The sequence below is a fragment of the Eumetopias jubatus genome, unplaced genomic scaffold, assembly GCF_037043125.1.
Source record: "Eumetopias jubatus isolate StellerSeaLion01/CBP00866 unplaced genomic scaffold, mEumJub1_p1.0 scaffold_13, whole genome shotgun sequence".
In the NCBI taxonomy this organism is placed as follows: Eukaryota; Metazoa; Chordata; class Mammalia; order Carnivora; family Otariidae; genus Eumetopias; species Eumetopias jubatus.
This window is the reverse complement of record NW_028274819.1, coordinates 98,566,212-98,582,191: the sequence shown is the minus strand read 5'-3', so window position 1 is coordinate 98,582,191 and position 15,980 is coordinate 98,566,212. Positions and strand designations below refer to the sequence as shown.

General features: G+C 54.2%; 1 protein-coding gene across 2 annotated transcripts; it reads right to left on the bottom strand.

The window, feature by feature from the left end:
- Nucleotides 1-702: 702 nt before the first annotated feature.
- On the bottom strand, nucleotides 703-12,321 carry HYOU1 (hypoxia up-regulated 1). 2 transcript variants are annotated; one of them, XM_028105872.2, is made up of 26 exons: nucleotides 12,140-12,321; nucleotides 11,208-11,305; nucleotides 10,885-10,978; nucleotides 10,629-10,707; nucleotides 10,330-10,484; nucleotides 10,157-10,233; nucleotides 9,681-9,862; nucleotides 9,365-9,480; nucleotides 7,882-8,074; nucleotides 7,538-7,672; nucleotides 7,297-7,379; nucleotides 7,042-7,174; nucleotides 6,683-6,870; nucleotides 6,350-6,488; nucleotides 5,758-5,818; nucleotides 5,531-5,610; nucleotides 4,933-5,118; nucleotides 4,615-4,787; nucleotides 4,392-4,479; nucleotides 4,154-4,276; nucleotides 3,844-3,977; nucleotides 3,627-3,711; nucleotides 2,752-2,986; nucleotides 2,612-2,659; nucleotides 2,288-2,338; nucleotides 703-2,159 (listed from the first exon to the last, which is right to left on the bottom strand). In XM_028105872.2, exons 2-26 carry the CDS (start codon nucleotides 11,296-11,298, stop codon nucleotides 2,095-2,097), a joined length of 2,994 nt encoding a protein of 997 aa, XP_027961673.2. In that variant the 5' UTR covers nucleotides 11,299-11,305; nucleotides 12,140-12,321; the 3' UTR covers nucleotides 703-2,094. The 2 variants fall into 2 exon arrangements, with proteins under 2 accessions (XP_027961673.2, XP_027961675.2); XM_028105874.2 differs by having other exon boundaries at nucleotides 12,190-12,321.
- Nucleotides 12,322-15,980: the final 3,659 nt, after the last annotated feature.

Sequence of the window (15,980 nt, the reverse complement as noted above, 5' to 3'; positions counted from 1 at the left end):
TGAACTCGTAACCCTGAGATCAAGAGTCACATGCTCGACTGACTGAGGCAACCACACACCCCATGAATTGTCAATTTCTTATTTGCAAAACGGGGTTGTCATCTTAAAAAGCGATTGTTGGGACACCTGGGTGGCTCAGTCGGTTGGGCATCTGCCTTCTGCTCAGGTCATGATCCTGGAGTCCCGGGATCGAGTTCTGCATTGGGCTCCTTGCTCGGTGGGGACCCCGCTTCTCCCTCCGCCCCTCCTCTGCTCATGCTCTCTCTCTGACAAATAATAAAATTAAAAAAAAGTGTCACCTAAAAAAGTCTGGGACATAGAGGTCCAAATAATGTCAGTGGAAAAATAAAACCACAATTTTATTTTTGTGAAAAAAAACTTATATGAATCTCAAGTCCAAAATGTTAATATTGTAGTGGTACTAGTGTATGTAATTTTAAGATTCAAACTCCTGTCTTACCAATTTTCTATAATAAACATGGACTGTCTATATTCAGGAAACATTTTTAAAAATCACGGCACAAGGGGCGTCTGCCTTCGGCTCAGGTCATGATCCCAGGGTCCTGGGATGGAGTCCCACATGGGGCTCCCTGCTCGGCGGGAAGCCTGCTTCTCCCTCTCCCACTCCCCCTGCTTGTGTTCCTGCTCTCGCTGTCAAATCAATCAATCAATCTTAAAAAAAAAAAATCACGGCACAAAAACTGTAGAAAAGAATATTTTATTGAAACAGTTTCTCAATTAACAATGGACCAAAGTACAATTTGACTCAAACCTGTCCAACCAGCCTCAACCACTAGTGAAAGAACTCAAACATACAGGATGGGGCGGGACCCTGCAGTCTCATTTCTGCCAATGTGGCAAAAAAAAAAAAAAAAAAAAAGCAAAAAGACAACAGACAGACACAGCCAGGTTCCCCCTTGCCCTGGGAGCTGGGTGGCAGCTGCAGCTCCCGCTCCAGACGCCATACTGGAGGACAGGCTCCCCAACGGGGGCACGGTGGGTCAAGAGCCCCCATCTTAGAGCAATGCAAAAAGGCAGGCCAGCCCCCACTCCCTCCCGTCCCCCACAAGGCCTGCTGCTAAGAGGGAGAGGTGGCCTTTTTACATTCACACCCCGGCCTCGCCTTCTCCCAGGGTCTTGGGATAGGGGCTCACAGTAGAAAGCACATTTTGGTCAGCCCAGGGGGCCAGGGAAAGGCTCTGTCTGGGTGGGCAGACGAGGAGGGGGCCAGGAGTCACAGGGACACGGAGGAACAGGCTGCCGGGCAGATGCACACTGACGATGCCTGCAGGAAGCTGGCATCCCACGCCGGCCACTCCACACGCTCTCCGGCGCCCGAGAATCCGCAAGTGGGAGCTCCGGGGTTTTCACACGTCTCTCCCACACAGGGGGACTGGATTCCCTTCTTTGCTTTCTCCCTGCCTACTCTGGCCACCGCGGGGTGCACAAGCAGGCGGGGATTGATCTAGATTTACTGCAGCCCACCCGGATGGAAGGGCTTGGGCAAGAGGCAGACGGCCGCCTAACCTGCCACAGGAAGGTCAGGAAACCATGGGAAGAGGAGTCACTGGGGATGGGGCCTTTCAGGGAAACACAAGACCGTGGAGGAGAAAAGGGCAGAGATATGCACTCAGAAACCAGACCTGGTAACCAAGGCTCTGCAGACACTGGCCCCTGTAGGGCGGACTTCATGGTGGAAGAGGGCGGCAGGAAAGCGGACAGAGAAGACTGGAGACTCTCTAATATCCCAGGGCATCCCTCCCCCTGCCAGGTCCATCAAACCCTCACGGCCAATCTCTCACCTACCCACAGGCAAAGAATTAAGACACAATAGTGATTTCTCCCAAATTAGGGCCTGGATGGGTAGGGAACCAGGGGTGGGATTAGGAAATCGAACAATTTCGGTTTTTAGCACAGACCCACTGCAGAAGGAACTGGTGAGCTGTTCCTTCCTTTCCCTCCACACCTCCGATGGCGGTGAGAGAAAAGGAACCGAAGCCTCTGAGGGCAGGAGCAACCCCTCCCCCGACCCTCGATGTTTAATAAATAGAGGAGGTAGAAGGGGGCGGGATGAATGGGGAACCGGGGCGGGGGTTATAGTTCATCATTCTTCCAAGTCGGCTTCTGTCCTGTTGGTTGCTCCTTCTGTTCTGGTTCCGCTGGGGGTGGGGAAGAGCAAAGGGATGGAGCCAGTGAAATGGGAGGTGACTGGCCCCCATTCTGTGCAGATCTTCCCCCCAGGACCCTACCAACCAGGCTTCCCAGGTACCCCCAGCTCCACGCTCACCTGCTCCAGGACCTCCCAGCTCCAGAGGCTCGGCATCTGCTGCCTCAGATCCTGCTTTTGAGAAGGAAGAGGTTAGCCTCTACAGAAGGGAGGAAGGGGCTAATGGAGGAGTTGGCAAACTGTTTCTGCAAAAAGCCAGGTAGTCAATGTTTTAGGAGTTATGGGCCACACTCAGCCTCTTTGTGTGCATACGCATGTACAATAACCTAAAAACATAAGGGCCATTCGTAGCTTGTGGACCTTCCAGAAACAGGCCGTGCCTGCCAGAGTGCCAACCTCTAGGTTAAGCAATAACCATAGCACCAACCACTTTCCCCAACTCACGAGTCTCTTTCTCAGGTTCTGAAATGGGCTTTGCATCTTCAGTCTGGCCTGGAAGTAAACCAGGGGTAAAATGTAGTGAGCCGGAAGGAGAGGCCTTCTTCCTGCCCAGTAGCACCCGGAGCCTGGCACCCTGCCCTCACCTGATGGAGGGATGACCTTCTCCACTTGGTCACTGGCATTGAAGGGAGGCTCTGCCCGGGTCCCATTCTTGTCCTTGGGCCGGGGCCGGGGCTTGGTAAACTTGGCCTTATTGAGCAGATACTGCACCTCACGGTCCAGGGCCATCATCTTGGCCTCGATGTCTTTTGAGAGCAACACAGGCTTCTCTGTGGCGGGAAGCTTGGCCTGCTCGGCCACGGTCACATTCTTCCAGGCCTGTGGGCGAGGCCAGGCCAGGCTCAGAGCTAGCCCTGGAAAGCGCAGGTATCTCTGCCCCAGATGAAATACACCCCAACCAGCCCCAGACCGCAAACCACTCCACTCCACCTGGCTGTCAGCCCCACAAGGGAAGGCAGGTTCCTCAGAATGGCATTTGAGGCTTTGCACAAAGGAGTCCCAAGCTACACGCCTGGGGCTTATACCCCATTACCTGGGACCAACTACAGCTGCAGCTCTTGATCACTCCCTTGTCTCTGCACTTCTTGAGCTCCGATTCAAAGACATTCCCCACACATCCCAAAGGGAAGTTCCTGCTTCCTATGACCAGTCATTCTCACCTCCCCGAACCGGGCCCACTTTGAGGGCAGCTCAAGCCCCAGCCCCCCGGAGCAGCTGCCCTAACGTCATGGGAATGGGCTCCACTGCTGCCCCAGTCTGACAACTCATGGATGGCCACGACCCCTGTCTGGGGCTCATGAGACCTGGCTGCAAACATAAACGTCTTCTGCCTTTCCAATGAGCTGCGCGGCCAGGAGGCAGCGGCAGCTGAGTCTCCCATCTCTCCACATCTCCCACGCTGCCTAGCGCGGACACCTTGCCAGCTAAGTATCCCCGTGAGTATTTACACAGGGATTACCCAGGTCTCGTTGATGACTTTCTCCAATGTTGCCATCTCCACCTCAGTGAAGATCTGGTCCATCTCTGGGATGAGCCGGGCACCCCTGGAAGCCAGAAAGGAGACGGTGAGCCCAGGAGGAAGAGGGGTCTGGGCTGTGCACGTGGGGCACGGGAAGCTGACAGACCCTGAGGCTTGGAGGGACTGAATCAGGAAGAAGAGCAAAGGGGCTGCTCACTTGAGGAACATGCTGGAATGGTTGAGGAGATTATCAAGGGCAGACAGCCGTTCAGGCCACTTCTTGCGCTCTTCCACCCGAAAAAACAACCCGTGGCACAGCTTCCTCAGCTCAGTCAGCTTCTCCTTCAGCATCTGACGGATGCAGGGTGGGAGGGGGCAGAGGGGTTGAAGGGAGGAGAGGCCGGCCCTGGAGCCAGCCCTGCATCCCGCTCACGGCCTCACACCCCAGCTCTCCTCACCTTCTCTGACCCTGGGAGAGGAGAGCGAGGGCTCCCATCCCACCCGCCGTGTCCTGGGAGGCCGCTTACCACTGTGGTGGCCCCAAAGCCCTCGTCCTCCAGCCAGGTGGAGGCCGCGCTGAGCTTCCCAGAGATCTCCTCACGCTGCTCCTCGGTGGACACATCCTGGTACTCGGGCTGGTACAGTTTGTCCTAGGGAGGTGCACACAGGCCCAAGCATGCACCGAGCCCCTGAGGGCAAGGCTCACAGAGCCAGACCCTCCTCAGACACAGGTCCCAGGGCAGGGGTGCCTCCCAGCCTACCAACCTGGGTCTCAAAGATAAAAGCTTCCAAGCTGTTGGCAGCCTTTTCCCGTTCCTGCTTCTCTAAGTCTCGGAGCGTTAAGTCTTGAAGTCTGTGGGACAAAAGAGAATCAAGCATGAAGGAGAGAGTCTGCTGACCTTGGAGGGAGACAGTTCTCCCTCCCAGGGGTGCCGTTCCATACCCTGCCCACCCTACACACACACGCACACGCAGAGGCCCCACTCACTTTTGCGCCGAGCGGGCCAGCTCATCCTCAGGTAAGTCAGGCAGGTCCAGAACCACCAACTCCACCCCAATCTCCTCTACCATTCTCTGCTTCCGGGCAGGCTTCTTCTTCTTTTCTTCCTCTGGGGTTGGAGGAACACCCTCAGACCCTGCTTCCTTTTTCTCACTTGGCTTCTAGTGGAGAAAGAGACGAGCATGTCAGGAAAAGCTTAGTCCCTTCTGTTCTCCACAGGCGGGGCTCTAGGGGACAAGAAACAAGGCAGGCATCTATTCCCTCAGCCCCCGGGGCCACCCTGGCCTTATTCTGCCTGCAGCTAACCTGGGCCTCAGACTTTTCCTCGTTTTCTTTCTCTGCAGCCTTTTCTTCCTCAGAGGCTGCATCCTCCTTCGGCTCGGTGGGTGGGGGCTGAGAAGTGTCCTCCACTGGGGCCTCGGCCTCCTCCTTGAGCTCCGCTTGCTCCCCAGGCTCATCCTTGCTCCCCTCAGCAGGGCTTTCCTCTTCCTCCTGGGAAACAATCACAGACACCCCCCACAGAAAACAGTCACTAGCTGAGCCTAAGGCTAACCCGGCTCAGCAAGGCCAAGTCCCCCAGGCGCTGCCGTGAAGGGGCTTGCCGCCGCCAGCACGGCGTGGGGGCAGACAGACGCACTGCCCAGCAACGGGTGGTGGGCTGCACAGCCTTCGGCAGTCTCGTCGGGCGAAGGACAAGCCTGGAGAGGAGGGGAATGTGCCCCGGAGCTCGAGCACAGGGGCAGCCTGGAGTCCAGAGTGGGCTATGGTCCACTGGGGGGCTCGGGAAGGGGTGATCTAGCCAATCCCAGGCAGCTGGAATGTGCACCCCAATCCCTGCGTCCGCTGCCACTCCCTGGGCCCATACCCCACCCTCCAAGTTCCCCTGGCTCCATGCTGGCCTCACCTGGACGGCGTCCGTACCGTTCTCTTTAGTGTCCACTGTCGCGCCACCTCCAAACAGGCTAGAGATGGTGTTGCCGAGTTCTGGGAGGAAGAAAGCCCCAAAACTCAAAAGGGCCACAGCAGTGACGCCATCTTCTAACCCAAAGGCAAGGCCTGCCCGCCTCCCCAAAACGCATACAAGTACCTCCTCCCTCACACACATGCACGCGCCGCGCACACTCATCTTACTGGTCAGGGTAGATTCCTCTTCCGGGCTGTCCGCCACCAGGGTCTCAAATACAGACTCCACCTGAAAACGGATTCAAGCTGAAGGCACGCACATGCTAACCCACCTTCCCCCGACAAACCTCCTGCCATCGTGGGCATCTACTTAGGTGCTTCCCCGTGACTCGCGGCGGTGCTGGCCTATTCCCTCATCTGCCGCCTTCTACGGGCTCCTGAGTCAAGTTACCTCCACCCCTTTTGATCATGAGCCCTCTGAGTACAGAGTCCTAGCTCCTTTCCCCCAAACCCTGCACTTCTTTCCTCGACAACAGAATGGGCCATTATTTCCCAGTGTGTTTTAAAAGATATTAACCCCCAGAACTATTCTTTGAGAACGACTTACTTAGCCATCCTACGGGTCCTAAATTTTATGATACCTATAAGCACTCCAAGGCCCTAAGACCACAGCAGATCCCTGGTTAGCTGTGTTTAGACCCGAGGCTTTTCCATCTCCCAAGCCCTTCTCGTTTCTCGTGTTCTAATACCATGTGGAGGAACCACTCTGGAAAGGCTGGTGGGGCCTAGGCCCTCGCCCTGTGCCTCCTTCTGCTCTCACCCTGATGAGGCTGAGCACGCCGCTCTCATCCAGGTTGAAGTGAGCCTTGATGCCCTTGGACTCGTGGTCAGGATACTTCTTGAAGCTCTCACCCACACCTTTTAGCTTCACCGTGGTCAAATTCTGGGAGCCAAAGACCCTGGTTGGGGAGGAGAGAGCCATTCCAGGGTGGTCACCCAGCCTGCATGCAGCTCTAGACTACATAGCCTCCCGTCATGAAATATCACCACCCCCACCCCCGCAAGATGTTCACCCCAACCCTGACCACACAGCCTGCTGCCTGTCAGCCCTGTGGCCCCAGATCCTCCCTCCCATCCCGATCCCCCTTCTCACCTAAGATCCTCAGGCCCCAGGAAGCCCAGGTCACCATAGTTGATGTGGAAATTGAAGTCGTGGTTGTAGCGGTTAAAGGTGATGACTTTGCGTTGAGGGTAGGGCCCCATTCGGGAGAAGAGCACACGCTTATTGTGCTTCAGGCTGCGAACCCCGGGCTCCTCCTCCACCTCCCTCGTGAACTCCACCTACACAGCAGGCAGAGAGGAGGCACGCTGGAGAGCCAGAGCACGTTCTGGGGTAAGGGTACATGGAGAACATCAGCTGCCAGAAAACAAGGGGGCAGGCTAGAGCAGACAGAGGGAGCATGCTCAGTGAGGTAAAGGGAGCGTGTCGCCTGATCAGATGGGCCTACTCACCAGGATGGGGTAGATGACCGCATCTCGGACTACAAACGGCTTCACCTTGAAGGCTTTGCTGAGCGCGGCTGCCTGGTACACAGCCCCCATGGCGGCTGCTTCGTCGGCGTTGATGTTCTTCCCTAGTTCCTCCCTGTGGGAGTCCCACGCTTTAGCACGTCAACTCTGGAGCACCCAGCCTGGCGGCCCTCTCCTCAGCCCTGCAGCTGCCCAGCCCCAGAGCCCTGGCCCCAGTGCCTCAACACCCACACTCACTTGCCCACAGCCTTCAGCAGCACCTCCTGAACTTTAGGGACCCGGGTGGCCCCACCGACCAGGATCACCTGCTCAATCTCATCCTGCAGAGAAAGAATGGGACACGGAACAGCTTGGAGTTAGCCCCCCTCCTCAGCGCCAACTCGTCCCTTAACACTCCTGCCCCCTCCTGCCCGCCACCCAGTCACTCTCTCTGCCACCCGCCTCCCCACCCCAGGCCCACGCCTGACTCTCCCCTCACCAAATTCATCTCAGCACTCTGGAGGGCCTGCTGTACAGGCCCAGGTACTCGCTCAAATAAATCTGCACACAGCTCTTCAAACTCCACTCGGGTCACTTTTGCCTTGAAGTCCACATCGTCCATCAGGCCCTCGATCTGGGGGAGGACGAGGCACGTCAGAGTTCCCACCCAGATCCTCCTCTGGCCGGGCAGGCCAGAAACCGAGGGACCAGGATTTTGGGAGAAGGGCAAGAGACCAAGGAAGGGATGGGCCACACCGCACACCCGTGGCCTAGCTCAGGAGGCTGGGGTCCCCTCCCCTCCGGATGGGGAATATTTTCCCTCAAGCAGCCACGAGCGGGCACCTGTGCCATGTGATCAGCGTTGGCACTCAGGACGGTCTTGAGTCGATTCGCCTCCCGCAGCAGTTTGGCCATGGCACGGGGGTTCTCCCGCACATCCTTTGCTCTCTGGCCCTTACGCTGTTCATTGAAAAGCTTTGCCAGGTGCTCACGCAGCCGGAGCTCCATCTCCAGGCCCCCCAGGGTGCGGTCAAATCTTTTCAGGAAAAGGTGACAAAGAAAAGTGTGAGGAACACACAGCGTCCCTTCATTGACCCAGGAACTTGACTCTTGTCCCACGTATGTGGCTGACACCTCAGTGACAGTTTACCTACCCCTCCGATCCACTGTATCTACTGGGCGTCAACTTCGTGCTTGTCTCGGGATGCAATTAAGAGAAAAAAGATGGGGTCCCTGCTATCAAGGAGTTTACAATCTAGCATCGAACCAACACACGGACATGAAACATGTACCACCCTGTGAATTATGAGGGACGGACAAGCAACAGCATCAGGAGACATAAAAGGGAAGTGTCGCCTATTTCTCGACGGTCAGGGAAGGTTCTGTGGAGACGTGATAATTGAGCTGCAATCTGAAGGATGAGTGGAGGTAACGAGGCGAAGAGCAGGGAAAACAAATCTAGAGAGGGGAAACAGTATACGTAAGCACCCGAGGTGGGAGCCGGCAGAGTAAGTTCCCAAGGAGGGCAGGTGTGGCTGGAGCTCAAAGAGCAAGGGACTCTGGGTAGAGACAAGTGGGAGGGGTCAGGGCTCTCACAGGCTAATATAAAAGGTTTGGAACCACTGAGGGTTTTTACTTTTTTTAATTTTTTTAAAAGATTTTATTTATTTGAGAGAGAGAATGAGAGATAGAGAGCACGACAGGGAAAAGGGTCAGAGGGAAAAGCAGACTCCCTGCTGAGCAGGGAGCCCAATGTGGGACTCAATCCCGGGACTCCAGGATCATGACCTGAGCCGAAGGCAGTCGCTTTAACCAACTGAGCCACCCAGGCGCCCCCCACTGAGGGTTTTTAAAGAAACAGATAATCAGGTTAGCATTCTGAAAAGAACCCTCTAGCTGCAACGTGGAGAAAGAACCGGAGGGAGGCCACACTGGAGGCAGGGAGACCTTCTTTTGTAACCCTGCAGGTCAGAGATGATGGTAGCCTGGACTCAAGTGCTGGTGGGAGAACAGGCCAGAAATGAACAGGTTTGAGAAGACCACGTCATCGATAACCACGCGGAAAACGACAAGAACAACGAAATGACTGCACGTGGTCTACAGCCTCACGGGTTTCCTTAGAAGCAGCTCAGGAAGTTCCCTTTCAATCTTCCCAAACTGTCATCCTCCCTCTCCATCTTCCCCTGAGTCTTGCAACAGGTACCCCATGATGACCGATGCTTCAGAAGAGCATTCGTGCAGAAAAATGAGGCAGCTGCCCCTCGGAGAAGAAAGCCCCGACCCGAGGGTGTCTCAGCAAGCAGCCCTCCTTCCAGCACTGACTTACCCCACGCCCCGGATCTGCAGCTGCGGCTGCATCCCCGCCTCCTTGGTCTTCACTGTCTGGTAGGTCACGATGGTGCACACAGTGCTGCCAGAGCCCATGTCGTAGAACATGACGTTCTGTAGAGACACCAAGACAACGGTCACAGGAACCTCCTCTAACTCCAGGTGCTGTACCAACTCTCCACTTAAGGCTGAAAAGCTCCAACAGCGACTGAGAAGGGCATTCTCTTGCTGCATTTTGTCGAGGGCTAGCCATGCAAACAAGATGCCCAACAAGCCACCCTGCCAGTCTGCTCAGAAGTTCCTCCCTGGCTCACCTGGGCAGTGCTGTTGATATCCTTCCGGCGGAAGACACCATAGCTGAGGGCCGTGGCGGTGTTGTCGTTGATGAGCTGTAGCACTTTGAGGCCAGCCATGCGAGCGGCCTGCAGCACAGCTCGGCGCTCAGCCTGATTGAAGAAGGCTGGCACCGTGATCACTGCGTCCTTGATGGGCTGCTCTACAGAGGACAACAGAACGGGGCTCCCACCAGCTCCGTGCCTCAGATGACACTTTCCTAGTCTTGGCACTATTGACATTTTGGGCCAAATAACCCTTTGCCGTGTGGGGCTGTCCTGCCCATTGTAGGATGTTCGGCAGCATCCCCGGCCCAGATGTCAGGAGCAGCTCCCCACATAACCAAAGCAAAGATATCTTCAAATATTGCCAAAGGTTCCCTGGGAGGCAAAAACTGCCCCCCCCCCATGAGACCCTAAGGAACCTGGCCACCACTGACCCCACCTTAGCTACTCACCTGCAAAATCCTCAGCCAGGGAACGGGAGTAATTGAGAACCATGCCAAGTACCTCCTCAGGTGAGAACTGTAGCTGCCTGGAGGATGGGGGGTAGTGAGAGGCAAGGACAGCCGTGAGCACTACAGGAGCCCATCGGGCTTGCTGAGCCCGCCGTCCCCAGCACAGCACTCACGGGCTGATCTGGAAGTGCACAGTCTGCCTCTGTGGGTCGAAGCCTAGCTCATGCTCTGGAAAACGAGCTCTGTAAAGGGCCACGTGGGGGTTTCCCTCCTGCTTCCCCAGGAGGTGCTGGAAATAACGCAGCGTCGCTTTCGGGTTCTTGATGGCCTGAGAGGAGATAAATAAGGAGTAGGGTGTTAGGTTCTCAAGTCCACCATCACCTACCTCTCACATCAGAAGTTCAGGCTCTGGGGTCTGTCATCTCCTCCCCTCTGCCCACCACTCTAAGAAGGGGGTGGGCTACTAGCTCACCATGCTTGCTGCACTGTCTCCAAAGAACCTTTCATTTTCTTTCAGGGTCACAGTCACTGGGGTTTTCCTCCGCGATTCCCTGAAGAGAAGAGACGTAGGGCCCAGGTGCCTATAGCAGGGTGTGAACTCAGGAGTCTCAACACCCCAAATACAATCCCTCAGACACCGGACTGTTGTGGGCCCTAGGAAGAATCCACACTGGCTTGGAGCACAGACTCCCCTCTTTCCCCACCCCTGACACTGGGGTCACCCTCACTTGTTCAAGACAATTTCCATGGGCACTCCAGGTTTGACAATGGCCACCTTCATGGACTCGCTGCCCAGGTCCACAGACATCACAGCCAGTGTGTCTGAAAAGGAAATACATTTGTCAATTAGCCCCTCTTCCCCCACATTCTTGAGTCCCCTCTAACCAAAGCACAGCACTCCCCACAGAGAAGGTAAGAAAGTGAAAAGATAAAGGCCTGGGTTCAGCAACTCCAGTCCAGAGGCTTCCAGCCAAAAGCCTCCCCTCCCACCATGAATCATTCATCATTCACTCATTTATTCTTCTGCTGAGCCTGCTTCTGGGGTACACACCACTCAGTGCCAACAGGTCTGCCAAGAGCACAGCCATCACGACCCAACAGGCTAGCCTCCTTGGCCTCTGCCTCCTGATGGTGGCTGCCATTGTGCCTCTGAGGGAGGAGAAAAACAACACTTGTAACCGGATGCCCTGAGTGAAGAAGACAGAACCTCATCCCAGAACGGAGAAGCTTTAAGATTTATACTCCACTGTCACCGAGGGCAGAGGAGCCTACATCTCCAGCTCTCCCTCCTGATTAAGTACCCGGCACTCTAATCACACAAAGGGTCCTGGGCTCCATCCAACACGTCCCTAAACAGGGAAGGTACCAGGACAGGAGAAAGAAGACCAGAGCCTTCCATCTACTGCATAGGCTATAACCGGCGCACCCTAGCACTGCCCCTGCTGTCAGACAGCTGGGCTGAAGCCAGGAATCCCCGCCCAGGGCTCAACTACCTCCCTACACCTGGAGCTCCTCCGCTGGCGGGGGAAAGCCAGGCCGGGCCTGGACGGGAACTGAGAGGCGGTGACGTTGGACGAGGCTGGGATGTTAGAAGGGCCCGTCTCCTCCTCTGTATCCCTTCGGGGTGTCCCGGCCGCCCTCCGTTCTCCATCCCAACCCCCGGCCCGCCCCGCTGCCTACACAGACGCCGTGCCAGGAGCGCTAAGATTCTTCGCCGGGCGGGCACCGAGTTTCCCCCCCCGCCCCGCCGAGTTCACCTAAGCCTCACCTGGCGAAGGCGGCTGCTCCCACTCCCGGAAACGCGGCCCGGCCCACCCCTAAGACGCGGGGGCGCCCCAGGGACTGAGCTGCGGGGCCAAGCTCACCGGCGTCCGTGCGGCCCTCACTCCCGCTCCCGACCCGCCCCCGGAGCTAGCACGTTGCCTCCTCGAGGAGGGGTGGCCGGCTCCCATCGCCATCCCCACCCCCCCCGCCACCGCTTGCCTGCGCTCCTGCGGGCCCCAGCTCTGAGACAAACGCGGCGGCGGACGTACCCACGAGGACGGCAGCGCGCCCCCAAGCCCGCGCCCTTCACAACTCCCCTCGGTTTGCAAACTGTTACATTAGCCACCAATCTCTCGTCGGCGTCTCGCGCACCAGCCGGCCCCGGACGCGGCGCGCGCTCATTGGAGCCTCCGCCGCCCGGCCCTGCGCCGCGCTCCCGGCCCCGCCCCCGCCGCCCCGGCGCGCGCTCCCATTGGGCCACGTCCTAGGCCCGCCCCCTCCTCCGTCGCCGGCTCCGGCTCCCGAGGCAGGCGAGGGGCCAGTCTGCCAGTTGGGGGAAAACGGCCGTCTCCGGCCGGGGATTGGACCACGTCACCGGGCCCGGCGCCCGCCCCGGTGCAGTCCCGGACCTTTCCGGCCTCGGCGCTGGATGCCCGACGGTCGGGGTCGGAAGTGACTCGAGGCCGGTGCGAGTGGGCGCACGGACAGTCCCGCACTTGGCCCCCTTTCTCCGGTCACCTGGGGAGCCCCGGCCGAGGAGTGGGAATGACCCGCATCCCCTCCGCAGCCACGCGGAAGAGGCGCTCGCTTGCTGGTTGGTACTGAACTGCCCTAGGCTTTGGATAGAAATCAGAATGGCTGCGTTCCAGGCTTAGTCCACCCCGCCCCGTTTCACCGATGACACTAAAGCCACCAAGAGATGTTCGCTAATGGGACGGAGATAACACTTGTTTCAGTGGCAGAATTTGGCCTGGACTCCTTACTCTAAGCTCCATTTTTATGAGACGGAATATTCCAAAATGCAAAGCGCTGTACACAAAAGATTAATTTTATTTGTGAGGCTGTAATTGAGCATAAATGCACCACCTCGTGTTTTCATTCCATCAACTCTTATGTATCTTCCCTTATCTTTTCCTGCTTCTATCCGAATTAAAGTATCTCCGACGGGTATTTGGCGCTCCTCCCTCCCTTTTTGTATTTTTACAGCCCCGTAAAGTGTGCGCAGTGCTTGGAAAGTGCCCCCCCCCCCCGTTTTATTGACATGAGCTCACATTTCTTAAATATGGAAAATGGGTCCCCTGTTTCCTCACTCCCGAAATCATCTACAGGCCACCCTTCACAGAAGTCTCCCTTGAAGGCCCCGGCGGTAACTGCCAGAGCTTGTTTAAGGAACTCTTATCTGTACTTTACCTACATTTTTCATGATGCTTAGGGAGACAGAGTAGTCAGGTGTCTATGTTTAGAAGAGAAACCTACTGGCAGTAGCAGGGAGAAGTTGATTTTTCTTCAATTTGTGGATTGTTCAGTCTTCATAGGGAGACCTTGGTAGAAACAAGGAGAAATAAATCCCTTTGATACCATCCTCAACCTCATCTCTGGAGCTATCTGCTGTTATCAGTGTGGTGTGTAACCTTCCAGGCCCCTTCCTGTGCATTTACTTACATATGTATCTTGAAATATGTAACTTTTGCTTTTTTGTAAATGATAAATGTTATATAATTAGATTGCAACTTGCTTTTTTTCTTTTTTTGTAACGAAGAACAAATGATGGAGCATTTTCCATATCGGTGTGTAAAGATTCACCTCAGTGTTTACTGCTATAGAACATTCCATAGCATGGGGGTTGGTTAGCTGCAGTGATGGACATATACGTTGTCATTTCACTTCCACTGAGAGAGATTTTGTTTCTGTATGACTGACTCTACTTTTGGGTAGTTATCTGGAAAGTTAGATTATTTCCATCCATTTCTTTCTTTTTAAAAATTTTATTTATTTTTAAAGATTTTATTTATTTGAGAGAGTGAGAGCGAGCACAAGCAGGGTGAAGGGCAGAGGGAGAAGCAGAGCCCAATATGGGACTTGATCTTGGGACTCCGGGATCATGACCTGAGCTGAAGGCAGACGCTTAACGAACTGAGCCACCCAGGTGCCCCTCTTTCCATCCATTTCAGATTATGCATCTTTAACATTTATTGGGCCTCTGTCGTATATAAGCACTGCACTAGGTGTGTCTTTGCTTTTGGAAAAGTCACAGTTTATTGGCAAACAAATACATTTATGATTTCAAAGCACTTACTAAAAACCTGTTGAGTGGCTGCAAATTGGGACAGGAAGAAGGTCAGTGTGCCCTGCTCCTGAGCTCCCATCCCCAGGATATCCTTGGTGGGAGCAGTATCTGTGCCCTTGGGAGGTGCAGCAGGTGCAAGTGCTCTGGGGAGTCACCTGTTTTGTTCTCTGACCAGAGAGGAGAATAGTGGTTCACAAGAACATGTTGTAAAACAATGGGAACATTTTAAGGTAAATCACCTGTTTTAGATTGACCAAGGCAGCTGAATTCACTAGTTCTTGTTCAGAATAACTCGTTAGTAACATTTAAGGACTACATCCCTTCCCTGCCACTGAGCAGAAACCCACAAGTTGCCATCTTGCAGGACATGTGCCAAACTGACAGAAGAGTAAAACGAACACATTAGCGAAGGCATATGCATACGTTATAAACCATGTAAGTATGTCATGTGCTGAGGGCAATGTGGATCAGGGCAAATATCCTGGTTCAGGAGAATTTTAAAAATTTGTTGTCACCCAGCAACCCCCATCTTAGGTTTACAAGTAACAAATGTATCACATATATTCACCAAGAGACTGTTTGTAGCAGCTTCATTCATAACGGCCCCAAACTGACTATCACCCAAATACCCATCAATAGTTGGATGAGTGAATAAATTGTGGTGGATTCACTGAATATAATTCCATACGGCAATGAAAAGAAATGGTCTATTACATTCTGCAGCTTAAATGAATCCCACAAAGATAATATTGAGTGAAAGAAGTCAGAAGCCGAAGAGTACATTATGATTTCACTTTAGATACAAAGTTTAAAACCAGTCAAAACTAAGCTATGGTGATAGAAGTAGAGATGGTGCTTAGTTTGTGGGGTGGTAGTGTTGAGAAGAGGGCATAACAGGTTTCTTGGGGTGCTGGCCGTTCTCTGCAATGCTGGTTGCAATGGCTTTGTGAGAATTTAATAGGCTGCAGTATGTACGCTTTTCCATATATATGTTATACTTCAGTAAAAATTTTAAAAATATTTTGTATGTGTGCGCAAAAGACTAGAGGATTTGGGGTGCCTGGGTGGCACAGTTGGTTAAGCGTCCGATTCTTAATTTCGGTTCAGGTCATGACCTCAGGGTCGTGAGATCAAGCCCTGCATCAGGTTCCACACTGAGCATGGAGCCTGTTTAAGATTCTCTCTCTCCCTCTGTGCCCCTCTCCTACCCCTACCCCTACCACCCTCTACCCTGCGCACTGGTGCTCTCTCTTTCTCTCTCTCTCTCAAAAAAGAAGAAAAAAAGACTAGAGGGTTTGATTTTGCTGGAAAACTTAAGCAGGGGAAAACTCACTTTTAGCAGGAGAAGCTGCACCAGGTGAGTTTTTTTCTACTTCTTCACCAGTGGTTTTAGAATTACAAAAATATGGTTACTGAAGAGAACTGGAAGAACATAGGACATACAAAGAATAAAATAAAAACCACCCATGATTGAATTTTCTAAATTAAACACTTTTAGCATTATGTTGTATATCCACACACACTATAAACTTTAATGGGGATAATATTTTGTGACTTTTTCATTTTTTTTAAAGATTTTATTTATTTTTTTGAGAGAGAGAGAGAATGAGAAATAGAGAGCATGAGAGGGAAGAGGGTCAGAGGGAGAAGCAGACTCCTTGCTCAGCAGGGAGCCCGATGTGGGCCTCGATCCCGGGACTCCAGGATCATGACCTGAGCCGAAGGCAGTCGCTTAACCAACTGAGCCACCCAGGCGCCCTGTGACTTTTTCAT